Source organism: Gadus morhua, chromosome 16, assembly GCF_902167405.1.
Source record: "Gadus morhua chromosome 16, gadMor3.0, whole genome shotgun sequence".
Lineage (NCBI taxonomy): Eukaryota > Metazoa > Chordata > Actinopteri > Gadiformes > Gadidae > Gadus > Gadus morhua.
This window is the reverse complement of record NC_044063.1, coordinates 30,919,520-30,945,301: the sequence shown is the minus strand read 5'-3', so window position 1 is coordinate 30,945,301 and position 25,782 is coordinate 30,919,520. Positions and strand designations below refer to the sequence as shown.

Sequence of the window (25,782 nt, the reverse complement as noted above, 5' to 3'; positions counted from 1 at the left end):
CATATCAACCAGTGCCTGAACTTATGTGAAATTCGGTCTATAGCCCACTTCAAAGTGCTGACATAATGCAATTTGCAAAGGCGAGAATATGCACGTGTACGTTTTCAAATGAAAATTTCTCAAAATCTATACAGTAAAATCACATAGTTCCTTGTGTACAAGTAGTCAGCACACCGGTTAATATGGTCATACCAGTCAGTGCCTGAACTTATGTGAAATTCGGTCTATAGCTCACTTCAAAGTGCTGACATAATGCAATTTTGCAAAGGCGAGAATATGCATGTGTACGTTTTTCAAATGACATTTTCTCTAAATCTATACAGTAAAATCAAATGGTTCCTTGTGTACAAGTAGTCAGCACACCGGTTAATATGGTCATACCAGTCAGTGCCTGAACTTATGTGAAATTCGGTCTATAGCTCACTTCAAAGTGCTGACATAATGCAATTTTGCAAAGGCGAGAATATGCATGTGTACGTTTTTCAAATGACATTTTCTCTAAATCTATACAGTAAAATCACATGGTTCCTTGTGTACAAGTAGTCAGCACACCGGTTAATATGGTCATATCAACCAGTGCCTGAACTTAGGTTAAATTCGGTCTATAGCCCACTTCAAAGTGCTGACATAATGCAATTTTGCAAAGGCGAGAATATGCATGTGTACGTTTTTCAAATGACATTTTCTCTAAATCTATACAGTAAAATCACATGGTTCCTTGTGTACAAGTAGTCAGCACACCGGTTAATATGGTCATATCAACCAGTGCCTGAACTTATGTGAAATTCGGTCTATAGCCCACTTCAAAGTGCTGACATAATGCAATTTGCAAAGGCGAGAATATGCACGTGTACGTTTTCAAATGAAAATTTCTCAAAATCTATACAGTAAAATCACATAGTTCCTTGTGTACAAGTAGTCAGCACACCGGTTAATATGGTCATACCAGTCAGTGCCTGAACTTATGTGAAATTCGGTCTATAGCCCACTTCAAAGTGCTGACATAATGCAATTTGCAAAGGTGAGAATATGCATGTGTACGTTTTTCAAATGACATTTTCTCTAAATCTATACAGTAAAATCACATGGTTCCTTGTGTACAAGTAGTCAGCACACCGGTTAATATGGTCATATCAACCAGTGCCTGAACTTAGGTTAAATTCGGTCTATAGCCCACTTCAAAGTGCTGACATAATGCAATTTTGCAAAGGCGAGAATATGCATGTGTACGTTTTTCAAATGACATTTTCTCTAAATCTATACTGTAAAATCACATGGTTCCTTGTGTACAAGTAGTCAGCACACCGGTTAATATGGTCATACCAGTCAGTGCCTGAACTTATGTGAAATTCGGTCTATAGCTCACTTCAAAGTGCTGACATAATGCAATTTTGCAAAGGCGAGAATATGCATGTGTACGTTTTTCAAATGACATTTTCTCTAAATCTATACAGTAAAATCACATGGTTCCTTGTGTACAAGTAGTCAGCACACCGGTTAATATGGTCATATCAACCAGTGCCTGAACTTAGGTTAAATTCGGTCTATAGCCCACTTCAAAGTGCTGACATAATGCAATTTTGCAAAGGCGAGAATATGCATGTGTACGTTTTTCAAATGACATTTTCTCTAAATCTATACTGTAAAATCACATGGTTCCTTGTGTACAAGTAGTCAGCACACCGGTTAATATGGTCATATCAACCAGTGCCTGAACTTATGTGAAATTCGGTCTATAGCCCACTTCAAAGTGCTGACATAATGCAATTTGCAAAGGCGAGAATATGCACGTGTACGTTTTCAAATGAAAATTTCTCAAAATCTATACAGTAAAATCACATAGTTCCTTGTGTACAAGTAGTCAGCACACCGGTTAATATGGTCATACCAGTCAGTGCCTGAACTTATGTGAAATTCGGTCTATAGCCCACTTCAAAGTGCTGACATAATGCAATTTGCAAAGGTGAGAATATGCATGTGTACGCTTTTCAAATGACATTTTCTCTAAATCTATACAGTAAAATCACATGGTTCCTTGTGTACAAGTAGTCAGCACACCGGTTAATATGGTCATATCAACCAGTGCCTGAACTTAGGTTAAATTCGGTCTATAGCCCACTTCAAAGTGCTGACATAATGCAATTTTGCAAAGGCGAGAATATGCATGTGTACGTTTTTCAAATGACATTTTCTCTAAATCTATACTGTAAAATCACATGGTTCCTTGTGTACAAGTAGTCAGCACACCGGTTAATATGGTCATACCAGTCAGTGCCTGAACTTATGTGAAATTCGGTCTATAGCTCACTTCAAAGTGCTGACATAATGCAATTTTGCAAAGGCGAGAATATGCATGTGTACGTTTTTCAAATGACATTTTCTCTAAATCTATACAGTAAAATCACATGGTTCCTTGTGTACAAGTAGTCAGCACACCGGTTAATATGGTCATATCAACCAGTGCCTGAACTTAGGTTAAATTCGGTCTATAGCCCACTTCAAAGTGCTGACAATGCAATTTTGCAAAGGCGAGAATATGCATGTGTACGTTTTTCAAATGACATTTTCTCTAAATCTATACTGTAAAATCACATGGTTCCTTGTGTACAAGTAGTCAGCACACCGGTTAATATGGTCATATCAACCAGTGCCTGAACTTATGTGAAATTCGGTCTATAGCCCACTTCAAAGTGCTGACATAATGCAATTTGCAAAGGCGAGAATATGCACGTGTACGTTTTCAAATGAAAATTTCTCAAAATCTATACAGTAAAATCACATAGTTCCTTGTGTACAAGTAGTCAGCACACCGGTTAATATGGTCATACCAGTCAGTGCCTGAACTTATGTGAAATTCGGTCTATAGCTCACTTCAAAGTGCTGACATAATGCAATTTTGCAAAGGCGAGAATATGCATGTGTACGTTTTTCAAATGACATTTTCTCTAAATCTATACAGTAAAATCACATGGTTCCTTGTGTACAAGTAGTCAGCACACCGGTTAATATGGTCATATCAACCAGTGCCTGAACTTATGTGAAATTCGGTCTATAGCCCACTTCAAAGTGCTGACATAATGCAATTTGCAAAGGCGAGAATATGCACGTGTACGTTTTCAAATGAAAATTTCTCAAAATCTATACAGTAAAATCACATAGTTCCTTGTGTACAAGTAGTCAGCACACCGGTTAATATGGTCATACCAGTCAGTGCCTGAACTTATGTGAAATTCGGTCTATAGCTCACTTCAAAGTGCTGACATAATGCAATTTTGCAAAGGCGAGAATATGCATGTGTACGTTTTTCAAATGACATTTTCTCTAAATCTATACAGTAAAATCACATGGTTCCTTGTGTACAAGTAGTCAGCACACCGGTTAATATGGTCATACCAGTCAGTGCCTGAACTTATGTGAAATTCGGTCTATAGCTCACTTCAAAGTGCTGACATAATGCAATTTTGCAAAGGCGAGAATATGCATGTGTACGTTTTTCAAATGACATTTTCTCTAAATCTATACAGTAAAATCACATGGTTCCTTGTGTACAAGTAGTCAGCACACCGGTTAATATGGTCATATCAACCAGTGCCTGAACTTAGGTGAAATTCGGTCTATAGCCCACTTCAAAGTGCTGACATAATGCAATTTGCAAAGGTGAGAATATGCATGTGTACGTTTTTCAAATGACATTTTCTCTAAATCTATACAGTAAAATCAAATGGTTCCTTGTGTACAAGTAGTCAGCACACCGGTTAATATGGTCATACCAGTCAGTGCCTGAACTTATGTGAAATTCGGTCTATAGCTCACTTCAAAGTGCTGACATAATGCAATTTTGCAAAGGTGAGAATATGCATGTGTACGTTTTTCAAATGACATTTTCTCTAAATCTATACAGTAAAATCACATGGTTCCTTGTGTACAAGTAGTCAGCACACCGGTTAATATGGTCATATCAACCAGTGCCTGAACTTAGGTTAAATTCGGTCTATAGCCCACTTCAAAGTGCTGACATAATGCAATTTTGCAAAGGCGAGAATATGCATGTGTACGTTTTTCAAATGACATTTTCTCTAAATCTATACTGTAAAATCACATGGTTCCTTGTGTACAAGTAGTCAGCACACCGGTTAATATGGTCATACCAGTCAGTGCCTGAACTTATGTGAAATTCGGTCTATAGCTCACTTCAAAGTGCTGACATAATGCAATTTTGCAAAGGCGAGAATATGCATGTGTACGTTTTTCAAATGACATTTTCTCTAAATCTATACAGTAAAATCACATGGTTCCTTGTGTACAAGTAGTCAGCACACCGGTTAATATGGTCATATCAACCAGTGCCTGAACTTAGGTTAAATTCGGTCTATAGCCCACTTCAAAGTGCTGACATAATGCAATTTTGCAAAGGCGAGAATATGCATGTGTACGTTTTTCAAATGACATTTTCTCTAAATCTATACTGTAAAATCACATGGTTCCTTGTGTACAAGTAGTCAGCACACCGGTTAATATGGTCATATCAACCAGTGCCTGAACTTATGTGAAATTCGGTCTATAGCCCACTTCAAAGTGCTGACATAATGCAATTTGCAAAGGCGAGAATATGCACGTGTACGTTTTCAAATGAAAATTTCTCAAAATCTATACAGTAAAATCACATAGTTCCTTGTGTACAAGTAGTCAGCACACCGGTTAATATGGTCATACCAGTCAGTGCCTGAACTTATGTGAAATTCGGTCTATAGCCCACTTCAAAGTGCTGACATAATGCAATTTGCAAAGGTGAGAATATGCATGTGTACGCTTTTCAAATGACATTTTCTCTAAATCTATACAGTAAAATCACATGGTTCCTTGTGTACAAGTAGTCAGCACACCGGTTAATATGGTCATATCAACCAGTGCCTGAACTTAGGTTAAATTCGGTCTATAGCCCACTTCAAAGTGCTGACATAATGCAATTTTGCAAAGGCGAGAATATGCATGTGTACGTTTTTCAAATGACATTTTCTCTAAATCTATACTGTAAAATCACATGGTTCCTTGTGTACAAGTAGTCAGCACACCGGTTAATATGGTCATACCAGTCAGTGCCTGAACTTATGTGAAATTCGGTCTATAGCTCACTTCAAAGTGCTGACATAATGCAATTTTGCAAAGGCGAGAATATGCATGTGTACGTTTTTCAAATGACATTTTCTCTAAATCTATACAGTAAAATCACATGGTTCCTTGTGTACAAGTAGTCAGCACACCGGTTAATATGGTCATATCAACCAGTGCCTGAACTTAGGTTAAATTCGGTCTATAGCCCACTTCAAAGTGCTGACAATGCAATTTTGCAAAGGCGAGAATATGCATGTGTACGTTTTTCAAATGACATTTTCTCTAAATCTATACTGTAAAATCACATGGTTCCTTGTGTACAAGTAGTCAGCACACCGGTTAATATGGTCATATCAACCAGTGCCTGAACTTATGTGAAATTCGGTCTATAGCCCACTTCAAAGTGCTGACATAATGCAATTTGCAAAGGCGAGAATATGCACGTGTACGTTTTCAAATGAAAATTTCTCAAAATCTATACAGTAAAATCACATAGTTCCTTGTGTACAAGTAGTCAGCACACCGGTTAATATGGTCATACCAGTCAGTGCCTGAACTTATGTGAAATTCGGTCTATAGCTCACTTCAAAGTGCTGACATAATGCAATTTTGCAAAGGCGAGAATATGCATGTGTACGTTTTTCAAATGACATTTTCTCTAAATCTATACAGTAAAATCACATGGTTCCTTGTGTACAAGTAGTCAGCACACCGGTTAATATGGTCATATCAACCAGTGCCTGAACTTATGTGAAATTCGGTCTATAGCCCACTTCAAAGTGCTGACATAATGCAATTTGCAAAGGCGAGAATATGCACGTGTACGTTTTCAAATGAAAATTTCTCAAAATCTATACAGTAAAATCACATAGTTCCTTGTGTACAAGTAGTCAGCACACCGGTTAATATGGTCATACCAGTCAGTGCCTGAACTTATGTGAAATTCGGTCTATAGCTCACTTCAAAGTGCTGACATAATGCAATTTTGCAAAGGCGAGAATATGCATGTGTACGTTTTTCAAATGACATTTTCTCTAAATCTATACAGTAAAATCACATGGTTCCTTGTGTACAAGTAGTCAGCACACCGGTTAATATGGTCATACCAGTCAGTGCCTGAACTTATGTGAAATTCGGTCTATAGCTCACTTCAAAGTGCTGACATAATGCAATTTTGCAAAGGCGAGAATATGCATGTGTACGTTTTTCAAATGACATTTTCTCTAAATCTATACAGTAAAATCACATGGTTCCTTGTGTACAAGTAGTCAGCACACCGGTTAATATGGTCATATCAACCAGTGCCTGAACTTAGGTGAAATTCGGTCTATAGCCCACTTCAAAGTGCTGACATAATGCAATTTGCAAAGGTGAGAATATGCATGTGTACGTTTTTCAAATGACATTTTCTCTAAATCTATACAGTAAAATCAAATGGTTCCTTGTGTACAAGTAGTCAGCACACCGGTTAATATGGTCATACCAGTCAGTGCCTGAACTTATGTGAAATTCGGTCTATAGCTCACTTCAAAGTGCTGACATAATGCAATTTTGCAAAGGTGAGAATATGCATGTGTACGTTTTTCAAATGACATTTTCTCTAAATCTATACAGTAAAATCACATGGTTCCTTGTGTACAAGTAGTCAGCACACCGGTTAATATGGTCATATCAACCAGTGCCTGAACTTAGGTGAAATTCGGTCTATAGCCCACTTCAAAGTGCTGACATAATGCAATTTGCAAAGGTGAGAATATGCATGTGTACGTTTTTCAAATGACATTTTCTCTAAATCTATACAGTAAAATCACATGGTTCCTTGTGTACAGGTAGTCAGCACACCGGTTAATATCGTCATATCAACCAGTGCCTGAACTTATGTGAAATTCGGTCTATAGCCCACTTCAAAGTGCTGACATAATGCAATTTGCAAAGGCGTGAATATGCATGTGTACGTTTTTCAAATGACATTTTCTCTAAATCTATACAGTAAAATCACATGGTTCCTTGTGTACAAGTAGTCAGCACACCGGTTGTTATGGGTGAGCAGCTGACTGGCAAGATGGAAGCAAGTGCGGACGTTTTAGACGCCGCCGTAAGACATGTGTTCTATATCTCTACACACGTAGGTGAAGGGTTTTATTTTGAAAACGTTGCGAGATACCACCATACTTGCCAACCCTCCCGATTTTCCCGGGAGACTCCCGATATTCACTATCCTCTCCCGTTTTCCTCCCGCGGTAAAAAATCTCCCGCAATTCTCCTGATTTCTGACAAGATTTCATGTCTCCCTGTTTTTCCCCACTTTCATTATCATCACAACAACCTGTTGTTCGGAAAAGGATATTGGTTGAGTGAGCCCGCTGTTACCATGGAGACGTTTGCCACCGCTCCGCGGTAACAGCGGGCTCGACCAATCAGAGACGTCTCTCTGACACTACTCGTAGTACTCCTGGTATTATTTCTTGTGTTATTCTACCCGCACTCGTGAATAAACCTCAGTATTAGTAGTAGTATAAGTATAAACCGAGTATTTAAAGTATAGTATAGTAGTATAAACCGAGTATTTAAAGTATAGTATAGTAGTATAAACCGAGTATTTAAAGTATAGTATAGTAGTATAAACCGAGTATTTAAAAAGACAACAAAGAACGAAGACGAGAAAATGGAGCCGAAAAGAAAAAAATACATTTGTAAATTCAATGAAGAATGGAAATCTGAGTTTGGTTTTCTCACTACAAGTTTTAAAGGTACTGGCCATGCCCTTTGTAAAGTTTGCCGGGTAGATTTTTCCGTGGAGCACGGCGGTCGGACAGATATAAAGCACCATGCCAATACAGACAAACACAAGAAGGCAGTAGCTGCTTCACAGTCTCAGCCAAGCATCGTTGGTTTGCTGGGGAAAGGGAGACCAGATGCAGTCATTTATGCCGAAACCAAAATGGCAATGTTGGTGGCAAAGAATAATATTCCTCTGAGCTTTACTGACGAAATAAATAAGTCAGTAAGGGACATGTTTCCTGACTCGGATGTGGCAAAGAAGTATGCCTGTGGGAGGACCAAAGCCACACAGATAGTGAAAGGTAAGCCATTAACATACCCTTAGAAACATATAAACATTTATTTTTTCGTAATGAAAATGATAAAAACAATTCTTGTAAGTATAATGTTCCAAGCTTTCTATTTACTATGCGTACATGGGATAGGCTAATTTCACAGCCCATTTGCAGTGATTGTAAGAGTTTGAAAAACTGTATTTTTACTTAACAGGTGCCATTGCCCCAGAACTAGACAATGAAGTCTCACGTCTGTGCCAAAACCCCTTTGGTCTACTGTGTGATGAGGGCACAACCAGGAGCGCTGAGAAGGAATTTGTTATGTTGGCCAGAGTTTTTGACGAACAGACTGGGGAGGTAGTTACTAGGTTCCTGCACATGCCAGTGTGTAATATAGGCACTGCAGAGAACCTGTTCAGGTCCCTGGAAACAGTGCTAAGGTAAATAAATAAAAAATCCCTACTGTCCATATAAATGACAATACTCTTTAAAGGTTGACCACTGACTTGTAAGTTTGTGTTTTGATTTTTAGCGAGAGAAACATTGAATGGCAAAAAGTGGTGGCTTTCAATAGTGACAACGCCAGTGTCATGAAGGGGAGGCACAACTCTGTGGCCAGCAGGATTAAGGCAGTTCAACCAGGCCTTATCGACGTTGGCTGCATATGTCATCTGGTGCAGCTGGCAACAGGGTGTTGAGTTAAAGCTCTCCGCCAGCCAATTGAAGAGGTCCTGAGCAGCATATATGCTCATTTTGACATCAGGTAAGAAAATCCATATCAGCACATTGCACTTACTAATGAGGGTGTTGTGTTGTCTCTGTGGTACAGTTAGACCGATATTGGATGTAATTTTGGTCTCCTTAGATAAGACTTTTTAACCATTCTCCTATTTTTTTCCTTTATTTGACCTCAACTTTAGTGCCAAACGATGTGAAATATATAAAGAGTTTGTGGAGTTCACAGACTCAGAAAATTTGAAGCTGCTAAGGTACTGTGCAACAAGGTGGCTCAGCCTGCTGACCTGCATCAAGCGAGTCCTGAATCAGTGGAATGCGCTGCAAGCGTATTTCGAGAGTCATGAGGAAGTGGAAAAGCCTGGCAAGGTTAAGATGCTGGCAGGGCATTTAGCCAGCAAGAAGACCAAGTTCTTCTTCCTTTTCCTCTCCCAAGCGTTGAAACCACTGGCTGATTTCAATGTTGCATTTCAGGTGAGTCTCATAAGAATTGATTATTCAGTTAATCACCAACTATTTTGATAACCAATGTATTGGTATACGTAATGGAAATGGAAATGGTTTCTATATACTGAGTGTAAACTGAATATATTTGGTTTGTGAGCAGTGCAAGTCATTTGGGGCTTTGCGAAACACTGATGCATGTTTTGACATTGATATTTGACCTAATTGTAGGCAGCTCTAATCATGAGATACATGTTGACTCTTATCACCAGTTAATCTACATATTGCTAGTAAGAATTGTAGATAACTTAAAGGATGTGATATTCAGAATCATGTTTTATTTTGAAAATTGACCGGATGCTCTATGGCTTTTACTTTTTAACTTCCTGCCCTGCTCGATCTGCTCTGTTGAAATTGACGCGGTTCAGCAACGGCTTGCGGCAAAAATAGAAATGCTACAGAATGATAGCGCTGCGGCACGGCGAGCCGCTCCTGGGACGCTGCTGAGACGTTCCGCAGCCGCGCCCGGTGGAAATGGTCTCATTGATTAGAGTGGAACCTATCTGCTGCGGTGACCGCGGCCAAGACGTGCCGCAGCCGTAACGTTGCCGTAACGCGTCCGGTGGAATCAGGCCTTTACACGTCAGTAAAGTCAAATATTTCGCTGGCCGACGAAAATAAGTTTCTCTTCATCAATTACTATGACCACGTTTGAGAGTGGAACAGTAACTCATCACGAACAGTTTTTTATCCCTTTCCTAAGTGTGTCAGACATGTATTCTGAGATGAGTGATACGCAGCTGGACGCCCTGGTGCTGGAGATCCACAGGATCCATCTGTGTGGATACCGAATGTTGCGATACCATCTCCAGGGAAGAGGCCATCTGGTCCAAAGTATGTTTACCTACCTCTTGTACCTATAAGCACCCGACTGATGCTGTTGTCTGTTCTTGATTTTCTGATTTTCTGTGCTATGTGAAGTTCACAGAGTACGCCAATCCTTAAAAAGAGTGGACCCAGAGGGCACAGAACAAAGAGCCCTGGCCAACCCAACTCTACATAGGCGGCAATATTCAGTTCCTGGGCCCAACTGTATGTGGCATATTGATGGAAATCACAAATTAATACGGTACGTAAATGAATGTCAAATAATCCAGGCAAGTATTTGACAGTAATTATAGTTCAGTAAACTTATACAGCTTTTATCCTTTAACAAAAAGATGGAGATTTGTTATCCACGGTGGGATAGATGGCTTCAGCCGCCTGGTGGTGTTCTTGTCAGCAGCCACCAACAACCGTGCCACAACAGTGCTGGATGCTTTTCTTGGAGCTTTCAGGCAGTACGGTGTGCCATCTCGTGTCCGGGCGGATAAGGGGAGAGAGAACTTTGAGGTGGCATATTACATGGTGGACAACTGCGGACCCAACCGCAATTCCCACATAACTGGGAGGAGTGTGCATGATCAAAGGTAAGTTGAATAGGTTGTTGAATTGTACCAACAACCACCAAGCTCTTTTGGCTTTATACATCTATTACAACTCAATATTTTAAAGTCATAGAGGCCATTTTATGTTAATCAACCTCTTTTTTTTGTATTTAAGAATTGAACGACTTTGGAGAGATGTTTACACACAAGTGCTCGATCACTTCCACTCTCTTCCACGAAATGGAAGCATCATGGATGTTGAATCCAGACAGTGAGATCTACCTCTTCGCTCTCCACTGGGTTTTCCTGTCATTGGTCCAGATCCATCTCAGGCATTTCCAAGATGCCTGGAATTTTCACAGCCTGAGGACTGAAAATAGCCAGTCACCCTACCAGCTGTGGCTACGCAACATAAGTGCTGTAGCTGATCCCCCAGAGGTAGGTTCAGCTATAAATATGGGCTCAAAACTAGGATATTACAATAAGTAAATTGTATTGTAAATTTGAAATTTGAAATAGGGTTTCCAAACATCCACATAGAGGTTATGCAACTCCTAATTCTGTTCATGAAATTTACTCTGATGGTGCTAGCAATGTCTTTGTAGATGGTTATTGCTCTGATTGCTCGTACTGTCTGGTATTATTTCCTAAGGTTGACGATCTTTATGGTGCCAGTGTAGATGGTCCGGACCTGGAAGACCTGGCTGGAGTCGACGTTCCGGAGATCCAACTACCACGTGACCTGACTGCTGAGGAGCTCTCACGATTGCCTCAGCGAAATGTTTCACTAAATGATGCTATTGCTGTTTACAGCTCAGTTGTTGAGCAATTACAAGACATTTTTCAAACAGCATGATGTTCTCTCCAAGGATTTCCAAATATTTGTTAATATTTGTAAATATATATGAATCTACCTTCCCCTTTACATGCAGTGTATGCTTAATTTTTCCTCATCCAAACATACTGCAGTTCCATTGGCATGAACTGAACCAAAATAATATAAATGAGTGACAATACTGTGACAAACTAGCTTCTGCCTATTGAGCTTTGCTTTTATTCAAAAATTAACTAATTAACTAAATTCAATGCTCGAAACACCCTTTTTGGCATTCTTAGAAAACTGCGGTTTAGCTCCAGCAGTGCATGATTGAATATAACATTGCAAACTGCAAAAATGAACAATATGAACTAAAAAGGTAAAATGATAGAAACTAAGACCCAAAACCTAGATCCTTCCAAAACCAAACTTAGTGGTGCTCACAGCTACCCCCAATTTAAAACAAAAATCCCTGTTGGGATTTTCAATGTGGTGAAACAGGTAGAAGCTGTCGGGTAGGTGGCATCCCGGTCAACACTGACGTACAGCTCGTCCGGCAGCAACGACCACCCCGTCCAAAACTCAATAAGCTGCTGCAGTTCGGAGGATGAAGCTAAGAAACAGACAACAAAAAAACACATTTTGGTTGAGGTTTGTGTCTGTGTGTGTGAATAAGTGAGAGAGAGCGCTGTAGCTATTTCTCACCTAAGCTGATGTACTGCCGCAAGTAAGCAACCACACTGCAGTAATCATCAATTTCTTCCTCTTCATCGCTGTCTGGTTCTGGCCACACAATCCGTTCTATTATCATCTGAAAGAGAACATGAATTATAAAACACGCGACCATGCAAGCCCTGTACATGGTCTGTAGGCACGACAGGTTACCTCTGGCTCCAGCTCTGCCTCTGCAGATCTGGGGAACAGGGTAGATGCCAGTTCAAGCCGTTCTTTTAACATTTCCAGGACGCGAGTGTCCTTCAGCCCTTTCCGCAACTGCACCATTTGCCTCTCACGTCTGACAATTACCTTTAGAAAGGAGATGGCACCAGAAACCATATTTAGCAGCATACTGTATCCAAGAACACATTTACTGTACATGTAAATAGCTTTCTTATTATTTTTATATTTGATTGGGCATTCTCATACTCCATGATGGAGGATTTGTTGGGCCAACAACTTCCTGTTGTTCTCTGTAAGATTGGGCAGGTCCCAGCTGAGGGCCAAGTGGTTCACCTGGTCCACATTTTCGGGGGTCAGGAAAGTCTGGCTTTCAAGCTGTTAGAAAGCAGTTATCATTGTATACAACACTGGTCAACAATTAGATGACACATGGGCAGATGAAAAGAGGCAGCACAAATTGAATTGTTACACTTACAAGGCTGACAATGTCCAAATCTGGAAAATCTTCCAACTGCAAGACTGAAGCATCTATGACCCCCATGTCCTTGCTGGCCAGCAGAGGGAAAAGGCACTGGCCCATCCCACTCAAAAGTGGACCCCGATTTAAGAAAGAATGTCTGATTATTCTCCCTGCCACGCGGAACAGATCCCCCTGGAGCAATGGCAAGGAGGTGGATGGGACCAAGTGGTCTGCCGCTCCAGTGAAAATAATTGTTTTCCCACCAGTGTAGTCTAAGGAGATAAACCAAGAACTGAGCTATCAGCACATCCGTATATCCACATATATTCAGAAACGTATAACTTAACATTGACTTACCAAGGTGTAAATGTAGGCCTGTTTGGACCTTATTCAGGCATAGCGAAAAGTCTCCTGTCATATACAAAACAATGAAAAATTCTTGAGGATTGCACATTTTAGGTGTGTTACTAGGTGTAGTAGATGTACCATACAGTACATATGTACATGTTTTGTTCAGCATGGAGAGGGGGGGGGGCTAACTTGTGGGATACAGGTAAAAGTTCAAGTGCTTTACCGAGTGCAACTGAGTAAGGAATTGCAGGTGAGGATGCATACATGTTTTAGTTTTTTACATACCCTTGAGTTGGACTTCAAAAGGACGGGTCCAATCAATATTTGTCTGCTTATAGCCAATAATTGCTATTTCTCTGTCCTCTTCTGTGACGTGCATGTCCAAAGTCAACTTTAAGGTTGGCTTCTGGTCGGCATCTTTGAGCAAATGGGTCTGAAACATTTTGGCTGCTGCCTTGGCATCTGGCTCCAGCTTCCATTCTAAGTATTAAACAAGTAGCATAACTCTTACATGAAATAGCGGACACACAAGAGATGGACACGCACATCTAAAATCATATGCAGTAAATCTAAGCTACAAAAAAATGAAATCAACTGGATCAATAAAGGACACATTCAACAAATCAATACAGAACCACATAAAACTGATCGTAATGTAGGGAAAGCACCTTCATTGCAAATCTCTGACACTGCCAGTGGACGAGGTTGAGGCAGCTGAGGTCTGGGCAGCTGAGGTCGAGGCAGAGGACTGGGCAGCTGAGGTCGAGGCAGAGGACTGGGCAGCAGAGGTCGAGGCAGAGGACTGGGCAGCTGAGGTCGAGGCAGAGGACTGGGCAGCAGAGGTCTGGGCAGCCAAGGTTGATTGTTGATGTGAACTGTAAACACAGACAGAGGGCAAGAATAAGACAAAGGCAAATAAAACATTTCACAGGTTTTACAATGGTGCTATCTCTGTTCACTGTATTGCACATGACTGGAAAAGGAAGTCCATAAGGCATTGAGTCAGGTCTGTTTTGTAGTAAAATTGTCTAATTGTTTGGATGACTACCTACATTTCACAGACATCAATGTGGTCTTGGATGCTGGCCATGTCAATCGCTTGACCACAGAACATACACTCCACCTCACACTGTGTGTGTGGCCCGGGCTCCTCTGTCTGGGAGATGGTCTGGAAAGACAAAATGAAGTGAAGAGAAAGAGTTCTATCAGCTGGTGTGGATCAGCTGATGTGGGCTGGCTTTAGCATACTAGCTGATAGCTGATATGGTGGGCTACAATTTAATTTACAAAGCGACTTCTAGAGAATTCAAATTCTGTTGCCTGAGTGTAAAAGGGAATTATATACTACTCTACAACAGGAATTTACAACAAATACAGAGATTAGGTGCAAGATTAACCACTTGATTAGAGAATAGCAGTAGGGCAAAGGAAAAGGAAGGGAGAGTCCATGGCTACATTAACTACATAGCCTGCCAGAACTAATGCAGAATGCTCAATTTGACATACAGCACATGATGGATAGAATGGTAGATATAGACAATCATGCAAAGTAATTACAGTCTTCATAAACAAAATATTGTTACCTCAAGATCAATATCCCTTTGAAGGGGCCTGGCATAAGGAATTCCCTGCCCGATATTTGCCGTACTACATAAGTAGTGTGGCGTGTACCCTTCCCTGGGACAGTCGATGGGGATGAGGCATTTTGACCTTGTAGTTCCCCTGGACCTCAGGAGCTGGTATCCCCCACAGTCCCTCAGGGCCGGATAGTTAAATAACAGAATTGCAGTGAATTCTGTAGCAGTGCAGAATTTATCTGTAAAAAGAAATCAAGAAATCAAGGTCTGGATTTACAAATGTACAACCTACCTGCCTACCCACCCAACCACCCATACACTGTCATGGACGAAAGTATTGGCTCCCCTCTGGCTTAACTCGATAGCTCAAGACAATTGGAAATGTAATTTTTTTTTCCCTCAGTCCTGCCCTCTCCAACTGAAATCTCTCAGCAGGATTAGGGACTTCCTCCTGGCGCCTTCCAGTGAGACAGAAAAACCTGTGTGTAAATGTTTTGGTTTTCGGTGTGCGACGTGGTGGTTGTGGACGGTGCTGGTTGGGGGTCTGGTATGGCCAAAACATCCGTACAACCTCTCCTGCAATAAAACAACCAATGGCCATGAATATTTTCGTAGGGCTTTTACACTTTTTATACATGCTGAGATAATGCAGACATTCCTCCATACTAGTTGTAATACCTACAGGGGTGACATTGGGGGGGGGGGGAGCCCACAGTTTAGTTTTAACAATACTTAGCTAAACTTTTCTTGTTGAAGTTATTTATTTAGTTTAATTGATTATTGATGTTTTCTTTTTTCCACGTGTATCATATTAATATATATAGGTGTGAACGCAGAGTTACGGCTAAACATTGAACAGTAGGGGCCTACATACCCCGGTTTGCTCGCCCTTCTCCGGTGCGATCCGGTGCAGGCATATTGGTCACTGACCCTACACCCCGCTGCTCATCTAGAGCTGTAGCGGCCTCCCGCAGCAGCTGCGCGACCGTCCTTTCCGCCATTTTAGTTACAGTAAGGGCCTGTTCATATAGGCAGTTTTTTTATATTAAAAAACACCTGACCCGGGCGGTTTTTACCAACTAAAAAACTGACAAGGTGGTTTTGTCAAGTTCATTCTAGAGCAGAATGTTCTAGAGCCAACGTTGCAAATCGGTTACCGTATCAAAGTGGTTTGACTACGCTACAGTGTCAGTTACAATGTCGAGGATGAGAAAATTAGCCCTTGTTTTGGCGTTAGATGACAACGACGAGGATAACGATGAACCTTCTCGTTTGTGGGTGCATGACATAAACCGGGGACGGCAGCAGTACGGGGCGTTTCATAGTTTGATTCAGGAGCTACGGTTTGATAATGCACGGTTCAGTGCGTATTTCAGACTCGACAAGAGTCAATTTGAAACCTTGTTGCGCATCGTTGCGCCTTCAATAATAAGGCAAGACACCCACATGAGGCAAGCCATCAGTCCATCAGCCCTAACCCTAACCCTATATTTATAAAAAGGACTATGAAATCAGACGCATGTCTCGTAGCTTATCTTACTACTACTACTTAAAGCGCTTTGAGTGTGTGAAAAGCGCTATATAAATTGAATCTATCATTATTATTACCAGTAACAAGCAGGTAGTAGGTTACCTAGCAACAGGTCTAATGTAAGCTATGTTGTCTTGCCTCCCATACTCTTTGGTGTTGCAGAGCTTGTTCTCACTTTTTCAGCATACGTAGGCAACGCAAGGCAACTTTATTTATATAGCACTTTTCATACACAAGGCAGACTCAAGTGCTTCACATATAAACATTGTCATACAATAAAATAAAATAATAGATAAACATATGGAAAGAAATGGGTAAAATAGAGAGTTAAAAAGGCATTTTAGTATTAAAATAGAATATAAAGGCAAATTTAAAAAAGCTTTTTAGAAAGTGCAATGTATTTAAGATTTAGCAGAAAGCTAAAGCAAACAAAAGTCTTCAGTCTTGTTTTAAAGGTGCTCAGAGTAGGCCTATTTTATATGTATAGCGTCCCTCGCTGGACAGGATGTAGACTGCTAGCATTACCTACCTGACTGTCAGGCCTGCAAATGAAATAGAAACTGCTATCTAACTGCTAACGGCTACAATCAAGATCAACAGGTGTATGCGTGCTTGCTCAATTGTTTCAGACTAAACTAAATATCACTCTTTGGGCAGGTATCTGGCAACTGGCGATTCATTCCGGTCCATCGCTTTCGCCTTCAGGATGGGTGCCAGCACTGTGGCAGGCATAGTTCATCAGGTCTGGGCCCCGTTTCCCGAAAGCGTCGTTAGCCTAAGTGGATCGTGAAGTGCGTCGAAAGGGCATCGTAGAGTTTTCACCGCGTTTCCCGAAAGCATCGTGGGGAACGAACGTCTTGAAAACGCTCGTAGCTACCGAGTACTCCAGGGGTGCTCGTAGGTACTCGTAGGACGCTAAGAGCATCGTCAGCTATAGCCTCAGTGGCGACACCATCGGACATTCCGTCTATTGGATAAGTTTTATTAAAACGCATTGCGCCTTTATGTTCTTAGTTTGGTAATTAATAAAGATTATTAATTAATTTATTAATAAAGATGTTAAAATGGCCAAAATAAAACGGGACAGTCCAGAAAATGTTTGCGCAGGCAGGGCACTCAAAATGTGTGAGAAAGTGGGGGGATTTGTGCAGACTGACATAGGCTACTCATAAAACGTAGCATAAAATAATGTAAAAAATAAAATAAAATTAAAAAAAATTAAAAAAATTAAAAATAAAGAAATAAAATAAATTATAAAAAACAAGCAAAGGAGCAGGCAAAAGGCTTTGATATGGTGGGGATTGGTCACGTTGACGGGAATGTTTAGTGACATGTGGGAGGGTGGAGGGGGTTAAAAAAAAGTCTCAATCACTCGCATGAAAACCAGCCGCGTAGTTATGAGGGAGGCCGTCCTCACACCGATCTTCCTCGTCGTCATCGTCCTCAGCGTCCTCCGGTTCAAGCAATGCCACCCCAGCCTTAGCTGCAATGTTGTGCAACATAGCCGTCACACATATCACGGCGCATGACTTGGCCGGCGAAAACTAGAGCCCTCCGCCTGACTTGTGAAGGCATCTAAAGCGCAACTTCCACCTCCCGATCGTGCGCTCAACGATGCACCTGGCCAGACGGTGGGCTTCGTTGTATTCCTCATCAATACATACCTTACCCTATTTCCGGAGGGGCTTTTATAGCCAATCAAATTATCAATCAAGGAAACCCTTATGCGGAATCAGATTAAGTCGGCTCTCTTTGCTGCGCAAAGCATGTTTCAGAAATCAGCCCATTAAGATAAATGTAGTTGTCACACAAGCTATTTTTAATTTTTTGTCATATGGAATTATTTCAGGGGGGGAAATGCCGTGAAACGCACAGTGCATTCAGGATTAGGACTGATATATGTCGGTTTGAGCCTAATCAATTGTGTTTTAATGTCTTTAGCATTCATATAATTGCAGTCTATTTTTTTCGTAGGCTACTCTGCTGTTGTCCTTGATGGGGATATATTTTAACCCTTTTTAAAACAATTTTCCTGCGACATCCCTGCGTCTCCCCCTCCTACGGAGCCCATTTCAGCACCGTGTCAGTAGACAGTTACAATCCTACGACGTCGTGAGTGCAGCGAATGCGCGTTCACGTTAAGAGGAGTTTCGGGAAACGCTCCAAAGAAATTATCGATGGATCGCAAGATCCATCGGGAGAATGATCGTACGAGCGAAGATCCATCGTTATCGGGAAACGGGGCCCTGCACAGCTATTTGGGATTGCCTCCTGCCAGATTCCAGACAAAGCAGCGTGGAGAAAGATAGCCACTGGATTCCAACAGCTGGATTTCCCTAACTGCCTAGGGGCAATGGATGGGAAACACGTAGTCATTGAGGCTCCTCCCTCCAGTGGAACTCTCTATTACAATTACAAAGGCACCTTTTCCATCGTCCTTCTGGCTGTAGTCGACTCCAGGTACTGTTTCAGGCTTGTTGACATCGGGGCCTATGGAAGAAACAGTGATGGGGGAACCCTCTCCTCCTCCGCTTTTGGTACTGCCCTACGGCAGAACACATTGGGTATCCCGGATGACTCCATCCTCCCAGGGGCAGAACATCTTGGCCCGATGCCTCATGTGTTTCTGGCAGACGAAGCCTTCCCCTTGCGCCGTAACATCATGCGCCCATACCCTGGCTACAACACTGGAGAAAAAAAAAGTGTTTAACACCCTTCTCTCTCACGTGGGCAGAATGGTCGACTGTGCGTTTGGCATACTGGCATCCCAATGGAGAGTGTACCGTCGGGTGCTGTGTGTCTCTCCAGAAGTGGCAGAGAACATGGTAAAGGCCAGCTGCATGCTGCATAACTTTCTGAGGTGGGATGCCAGCACTACAATACCGGCTAGGTCATCTACTGGAACATCCACAGCTGAGCCATCACAAGGTCTCCAGAACGCACCTCGCCTTGGCACCAACAATGCTGGCAGAGATGTTGTGGCAGTGAGGGAGAAGTTTGCTCAGTACTTCATGTCTGAAGCTGGACGAGTTCCCTGGCAGGATAACATCTAGGCACAAACACAAAATGGTTGCACTTTTGCACAAATATATTAACATCAGTGCAGTACAATTTCCATGTTCACAAATAAAAGAATGACAGAAAACATATTTCAGCACAACAAAGAAAACGTAAACGTTTGCATTATTTGCTTCACTTACATAAAGACACCAAAATTAAACATAATCACACTAAAGGCATACAATAAACCAACATACCTCGCTCCGCTTGCCAAGGGTGCAAGACGAGGGTAAATTGAGAGGGAAAAGTTGCATTCACCGGACATTCATGGGTCAGCCGTTAGCTTGCTTCATACGCTATTCACAGACATAAAACGGCATAGAAATGCGACCGGTGTAAGACAAATGAACTATAAAACTTACACACAAAATGTTTCAATATGAACCCAACATTTATATAACCAAAATACAGGCTTTAAGACATATTAACTTACGTCTTCGACGCGACTACGGGCGAAACACGCATTGCTGTGCGCCTCTAAAAGGGTACCGGGTGACACGTAAACAAAAGGTTCCGGGGCGCAATACAGGTGGATACACAATAGGTCTGTTACATAGGCCTTAAAAGAACCAACCAAACCAACAGCTCTTTTAAGAGCTACCCAAAGCTTCTGCTTAAAAGCTATTCCATTTCATCACCAGCAAACACCAGATGATGTGGTGAAGTTGAAGTTTTCTCTGAATCTTGGAAGCAGTACCACACCCATGAACGATAAAGCTGACGTAAGTTTAAATAAATGTTTTATACCTAATAGAAATTGTGTGGCTCCTATGTATATCAAAGTGGGTATTGTAGTGATAAAACAAGATAAAATGTTAAATCTCCTTCAGAATATCTAATGTAAAGAAAGAGGTACAAAGCAGATGTCGGTGTTTAAATGTAATAATTTAATTTAATAATTTCATTCATTCTCCAAATTCGATATCATAAAACAGTGACTGCATTCAACACTTTAGCAATGCCTGTTTGCGAGGCTCCAACCTTGCCAGTGTGGGTGCAAAGCTCAGAAGGAAACGCTCATGCTCATTCTCCTCTTTAGCAATGGCACTGAGGACCTGTTGCTGGTAGGGGGTTATGGTTGCAGTGGCCTGCCTCTTCCTCCCTCTTTGAACTCTCATGGGCCCGAATTCCTGCTGCTGTTGTTGTTGAGGTGGTTGTGGGGGTGGAGATGGTGGGGGCCTAGATGAATGAGGTGGGGGCCTAGATGAACTGCCATTTGAAGAACCAGGCCCAGGTTGACTACTCATTGTGTCATCCAATGTAGTCTGTCAGGTAAAGGAAACACGGGACAAAACACAACATTACGCAAAGCATAATTTTTTTTTTCCTTCGCAATCCACATGATTAAACACAGGACATAGTCATACAGCTGATAAGCTTCACTCTTTTGATTTAACCTACAATTATGAATTGGCCTGTTCATCATGGCACATTAGCTCAATCTCATCTAGTCTTACCTCATTGTTTTCACACATTGCATTCAAAATGCTCTCTGCTGTCTTGCTTGGCTGGTCGAAGTTACTAACAGTGAGCCTTTCCTGTACATAAGGCTCCAGGAAAGATAGTATGTTGACATATTTCCAACTGTGCTTATGGCCTCCCTCCGATCCACTCCTCCTCTCCTTCATTTCCTTTCTTTCTTTGCCGTACTTGCCTCTAAGGTATTTCCATTTGTCACGGCAATCCTCCCCTACAGTGAATAAAAGTAAACAACAGGCTAGGATTAAGCCCTACCAAGACTTTCGCTAGCAGCTACTAACGCTTGCGTTGTCCGTATCAACAGCCCTCAGCTGTGCCCTCAGCTGTGCGAAAGCAGCGTCCCTAGCAACCGGACATCTTTGACATCGAGCCGATAAAATCTTCCTAATAACTATAAAACTAAAGATCAGACACAATGACTGACTAAAGCTTATGCAAGTAAAAAGTATATTTCCCGCTAGAAATGTTATTAGAAACACGTTTCGGTGATAACTGGATAGTTTGTTAGGTGAGCAGATAAACATTAAAATGAATACTTACACTTATGTCCAAAAATCCCAACGATCGTCCTCCAGATACTCTCCTTGTGATATGTTGTGGTATAACTTGTTGGTCATGTCATATAACTCAACATGTTCACTAACAAGAACAACAAGTTGCTCCGTCGGGAAAGACTTCTTGGTTTGGGTTGCCATTCTTGAATTTCCAACGTTTTTCCGAGTGACGTAGGTTCTCGTTCATTGGTCAGCTGTCAAAAAACTGCCTGACGTCGGGTGCTTTTTCTTGGCGAGTTGAATTTATCCCAACTTGAAAACCACCCAGAGCAGTGAAAAAAACTCGCTGGCAGCGGTGTTTTTAAAAGCACCCAGGATGTTTTTACAAAAACACCCTGTATCATAGGAATATAATGTAAAACATCCACCCGCACCTGAAAAAAAAACTGCCTGTGTGAACACCCCCTAATCGGGCACAATGCTAGGCATAAACGAATAACGTGCCACGTGCGTGGATGATCAGCTGGTCTGACGAGGAAGTGACGTAGTTCCCCCCCAGACGCTGATTGGCTGATACGTTTGCCACTTTGCATATTGACTTTTTGGAAAACGTTTTGGATTCCGTTTTGCCAAATCTTTTGCAAAGCGTTCGTTTTGCGGATTGAAATGTCATTTAAATATCGCAACACACGGAGCGTTGCGAAGTGGATTGCAATCACGGGGACGCTATAGCTTTTCAATTTGAATAAAAGAACTCAAAGCATTTGACAAAATGTTATTCTATTTTTATTGTTATAACTTTTGCAAATTTAATTGAGGATTGCATTGCCACTTTGCATATTAAAATACACTTTGAATAACGTATTTACAAATTACATTATGAAATTGCATAATGCATTGTCAATTGCATAACGTAATTACTTATTGAATTGCAAATTGCATTGCCATTTGAATTTTGCTACATACATGCTTCCATAGCGACGTGTGTGGATTGGTCGTTGAAAACCAAGCTCTGGCCAGCAGAGGCGCTGTAGAGTATGTACTAAACACTTCTTTTTTTTTTTGCCAAGAGGGGACTTTCAGGGTCCCCTCTTGGCAAAAGTTGAGAAAATGCGTAAAAATATTTTAGGCATGTTTTTAGCTTGATTTAAGGCATGACCAATTTGACAGTGACCAAGGGAGACCTGAAAAATTTCCCCTCTTGGCTCGGAGGTCCCCTGTTGGTGAAGGTGTTACGACGCCGAAGTCCACTGTTGGATAGCTAGGAGTGCAGAACACACACACACACACACACACACACACACACACACACACACACACACACACACACACACACACACACACACACACACACACACACACACACACACACACACACACACCTGTGCCCCAGAGTCTGTCTGGGTTCCTTAGTTCAGGTTCCTGACGTGCGGCGGCCCGTGGCTCGCCTTCAGCAAGCTTCATTGCTTACAGATTTAAAACGCATGGCCAAAACTGCTGGCATGGTTCGGCTAATACTTGGCTGGGAAATGTGCTGACTCAATGGCGCTGCTCTGCTGGCGACATGGAGAAGGGCTCTTGCTGCAACTCGTTTGTTTGTTCGTCTACTCGTCTGTCGTGGCGTCCTTTAAGTCCGTGTTCTATGTCTTCCATGTGTGGACTAAGTGTGCAAACTCGTTGGACATGGTTGGTGCTGTGAACTGTGTGCTACGTGTGTGCAAACTAAACTGGAGAGGATCGGAGCTTGTGTTGGCATGGCTGATCCTGTCGGGCCAAGTCGTCCGGTGTTTAGCAGACGGGTCCATCAACAGCGGCCTGCAAATCTACAGCTGGGCAGAGCTGCTAGCACTGCGGGACAGTGGAGTACTACCGTCACCTGCACTGCTGCAGGAGGTTCCGGGAGAGCTACAACGTCTTGGACCGGGCCACCCGCGGGGCAGCAAGGCCAGGAAACGGGGTAAAAGAGGCGGCGTTAGACATCGCATCAGGGGAGCCACCAAGCTACCACTACCTCCTATGCTTCTCCGCAACCCCCGCTCGCTGAAAAACAAGCTGGATGATCTGCGTCAAAAGGTGGGAGCCTGCTACGAGTATCGTGAGTCGGGTTTAATGGCCTTTACGGAAACATGGTTTAACGAAGATGTGACGGACAGCTACATTCAAATTGAAGGTTTTTCCCACATACGCCTAGACAGAGACATTAACTCGGGGAAGACACGGGGAGGCGGGGTGTGTGTGTACATCAAGGACAGTTGGTGTCGTAACTTTGCGGTGAGAGACAAAATTTGCAACCCTGATCTGGAGCTGCTGTGTGTTACCCTGCGGCCATATTATCTCCCGAGGGAATTTACTAACATTTTTGTGTGTGTTGTGTACATCCCGCCAAGCGGCAACGCTGGCAGAGCAGCTAATGCAATCACGGACTGTGTGCACCGCCATCTACAAGCTAAACCGGACGCCCCCATGTTTATACTGGGAGATTTTAACCACTGCAGCATTAACAAATCATTACCTGGCTTTTACCAATATGTTAAGTGTAGCACCAGAAACAACAACATTCTTGATAAATGCTATGGCAATATCAAAGACGCCTACACAGCCAGAGCTAGACCCCCCCTGAGTAACTCTGACCACAATGCCATTCAGCTGCTCCCTACATATAGGTCAGTCTTTAAGTCCAGCAAACCAGTGACTCAGTCAGTGAAGGTATGGTCCAATGACAAAGTGGAGGAGCTGAAGGGATGTTTTCTCTGTACGGACTGGGATCTCTTTTTCAGGGATACAGACATTGACTATATCACGGAGCTTATCACTGCCTGCATATGTTTTTGTATAGATTCTGTCATACCCCAGAAAATTGTTAAACGATATCCTAACAACAAACCATACATCACAAAAGACATTAAGGATTGCATCAACAGAAAAAGAGCAGCCTTTAAATCTGGGGACAAAGCAGGAGTCCGGGCCGCTCAAAAAGAACTCAATGCTCTAATAAAGGCAGCCAGGCAGCAACACAGGGAGAGGTCAGAACAAAATCTATCAGAAGCCAACACAAAGAAACTTTGGGACTCCATCAGACAAATGACAAACATGGACACAAAGAAGAAGCCTCTTTTTGCCCAGAACGAGGCGGCAAGGGCCAACGAACTGAATGAATTTTATATGCGTTTTAACTCTGATAACGGCAGTGAGTGTGCAGCAGTTTTGGACAATGTCATTTGTGATGTGAACCGGGATAGAATTGTGCTAGAGCCACATTCTGTAACTAAGATATTTAAAGGCATACAGACTAACAAAGCGACAGGTCCGGACAATCTGTCGGCTTTCTTTCTCAAAAATTTTGCAGATGAACTCTCTCCAGTATGGCACAAATTATTTCAGCTCTCCATAGACACATTCACAGTACCCAATTTATGGAAAAAAATCTATCATAATCCCGGTACCCAAGAAAGTATGCCCTCAAGAGGACAATGACTATCGGCCGGTGGCCATTACCTCCAATGTTTTTAAATCTCTAGAGAGGCTTATGATTGAAGTACTCCATTCAGAAGTAGAACCCATGCTTGACACAAACCAATTTGCTTACACCAAAAACCGGAGCACGAGCGATGCCATATTAACAATAATGCACCTCATTCTTAAGCACCTAGAGAGTCCTAATGCGTATGCCAGATTGCTTTTTGTTGATTTTAGCTCTGCTTTCAACTTAATCCAGCCAGACATCCTTCTCAAGAAATTGGTAGAGCTAAAAGTCAACCCTTTTCTAATCCGGTGGTACCACTCATTCCTGTCAATCAGGCCTCAACAGGTGAAATTTAACGGGTCTTTGTCTGACTCTGCAGTCTGTAGCATCGGCGCCCCCCAAGGCTGCGTCAGCTCTCCGTTCTTATTTACACTATACACTAATGACTGCGTCAGTACTGCACCTAACCAACACATAGTAAAGTTTTCTGATGACACTGTCATTCTCAGTCTTCTCACATAAAACACAGACATTAGTGTTCACAAAGCTGCTGTGGACACATTTGTTAATTGGTGTGACTCACACCAACTTCATATCAACACAAAAAAGACATTAGAAATGTTGGTGGATCCCAGATCAGTTGGTGACAAAAGCACTGTGACCATACATGGTTCTGGCATTGCACAGGTGTCCTCCTTCAAGTACCTAGGGGTACATATCGACTGTGACCTGAGCTGGCGCACACATGTGGCAGATGTGTGTGCCAGAACTCACCAACGCCTCCACTTCATGCGCAGACTTAGGGTTTTTGGGGTCAGTAAAAATATCATGATCATATTCTACAGGGCAACAATTGAGTCCATTCTCCGATACGGT

The 25,782-nt window shown here is 42.0% G+C and overlaps 1 protein-coding gene across 2 annotated transcripts; it reads left to right on the top strand.

Moving 5' to 3' along the window:
* The first annotated feature begins 9,962 nt into the window (after positions 1-9,962).
* Positions 9,963-11,699, top strand: LOC115528868 (uncharacterized). Of its 2 annotated transcripts, XR_003973389.1 has the most exons (5): positions 9,963-10,241; positions 10,329-10,476; positions 10,568-10,816; positions 10,950-11,212; positions 11,427-11,699. XR_003973389.1 is itself a non-coding variant. In XM_030337246.1 (3 exons), exons 1-3 carry the CDS (start codon positions 10,807-10,809, stop codon positions 11,628-11,630), a joined length of 477 nt encoding a protein of 158 aa, XP_030193106.1. In that variant the 5' UTR covers positions 10,491-10,806; the 3' UTR covers positions 11,631-11,699. The 2 variants fall into 2 exon arrangements, 1 of the variants encoding a protein (XP_030193106.1); XM_030337246.1 differs by lacking the exons at positions 9,963-10,241; positions 10,329-10,476 and having other exon boundaries at positions 10,491-10,816.
* Positions 11,700-25,782: the final 14,083 nt, after the last annotated feature.

Excerpts from the sequence above, each read along its gene's own strand:
- LOC115528868 (XM_030337246.1), top strand. Across the intron at positions 11,213-11,426 it reads CTGTAGCTGATCCCCCAGAG|GTTGACGATCTTTATGGTGC; the intron begins GTAGGTTCAGCT and ends TTATTTCCTAAG.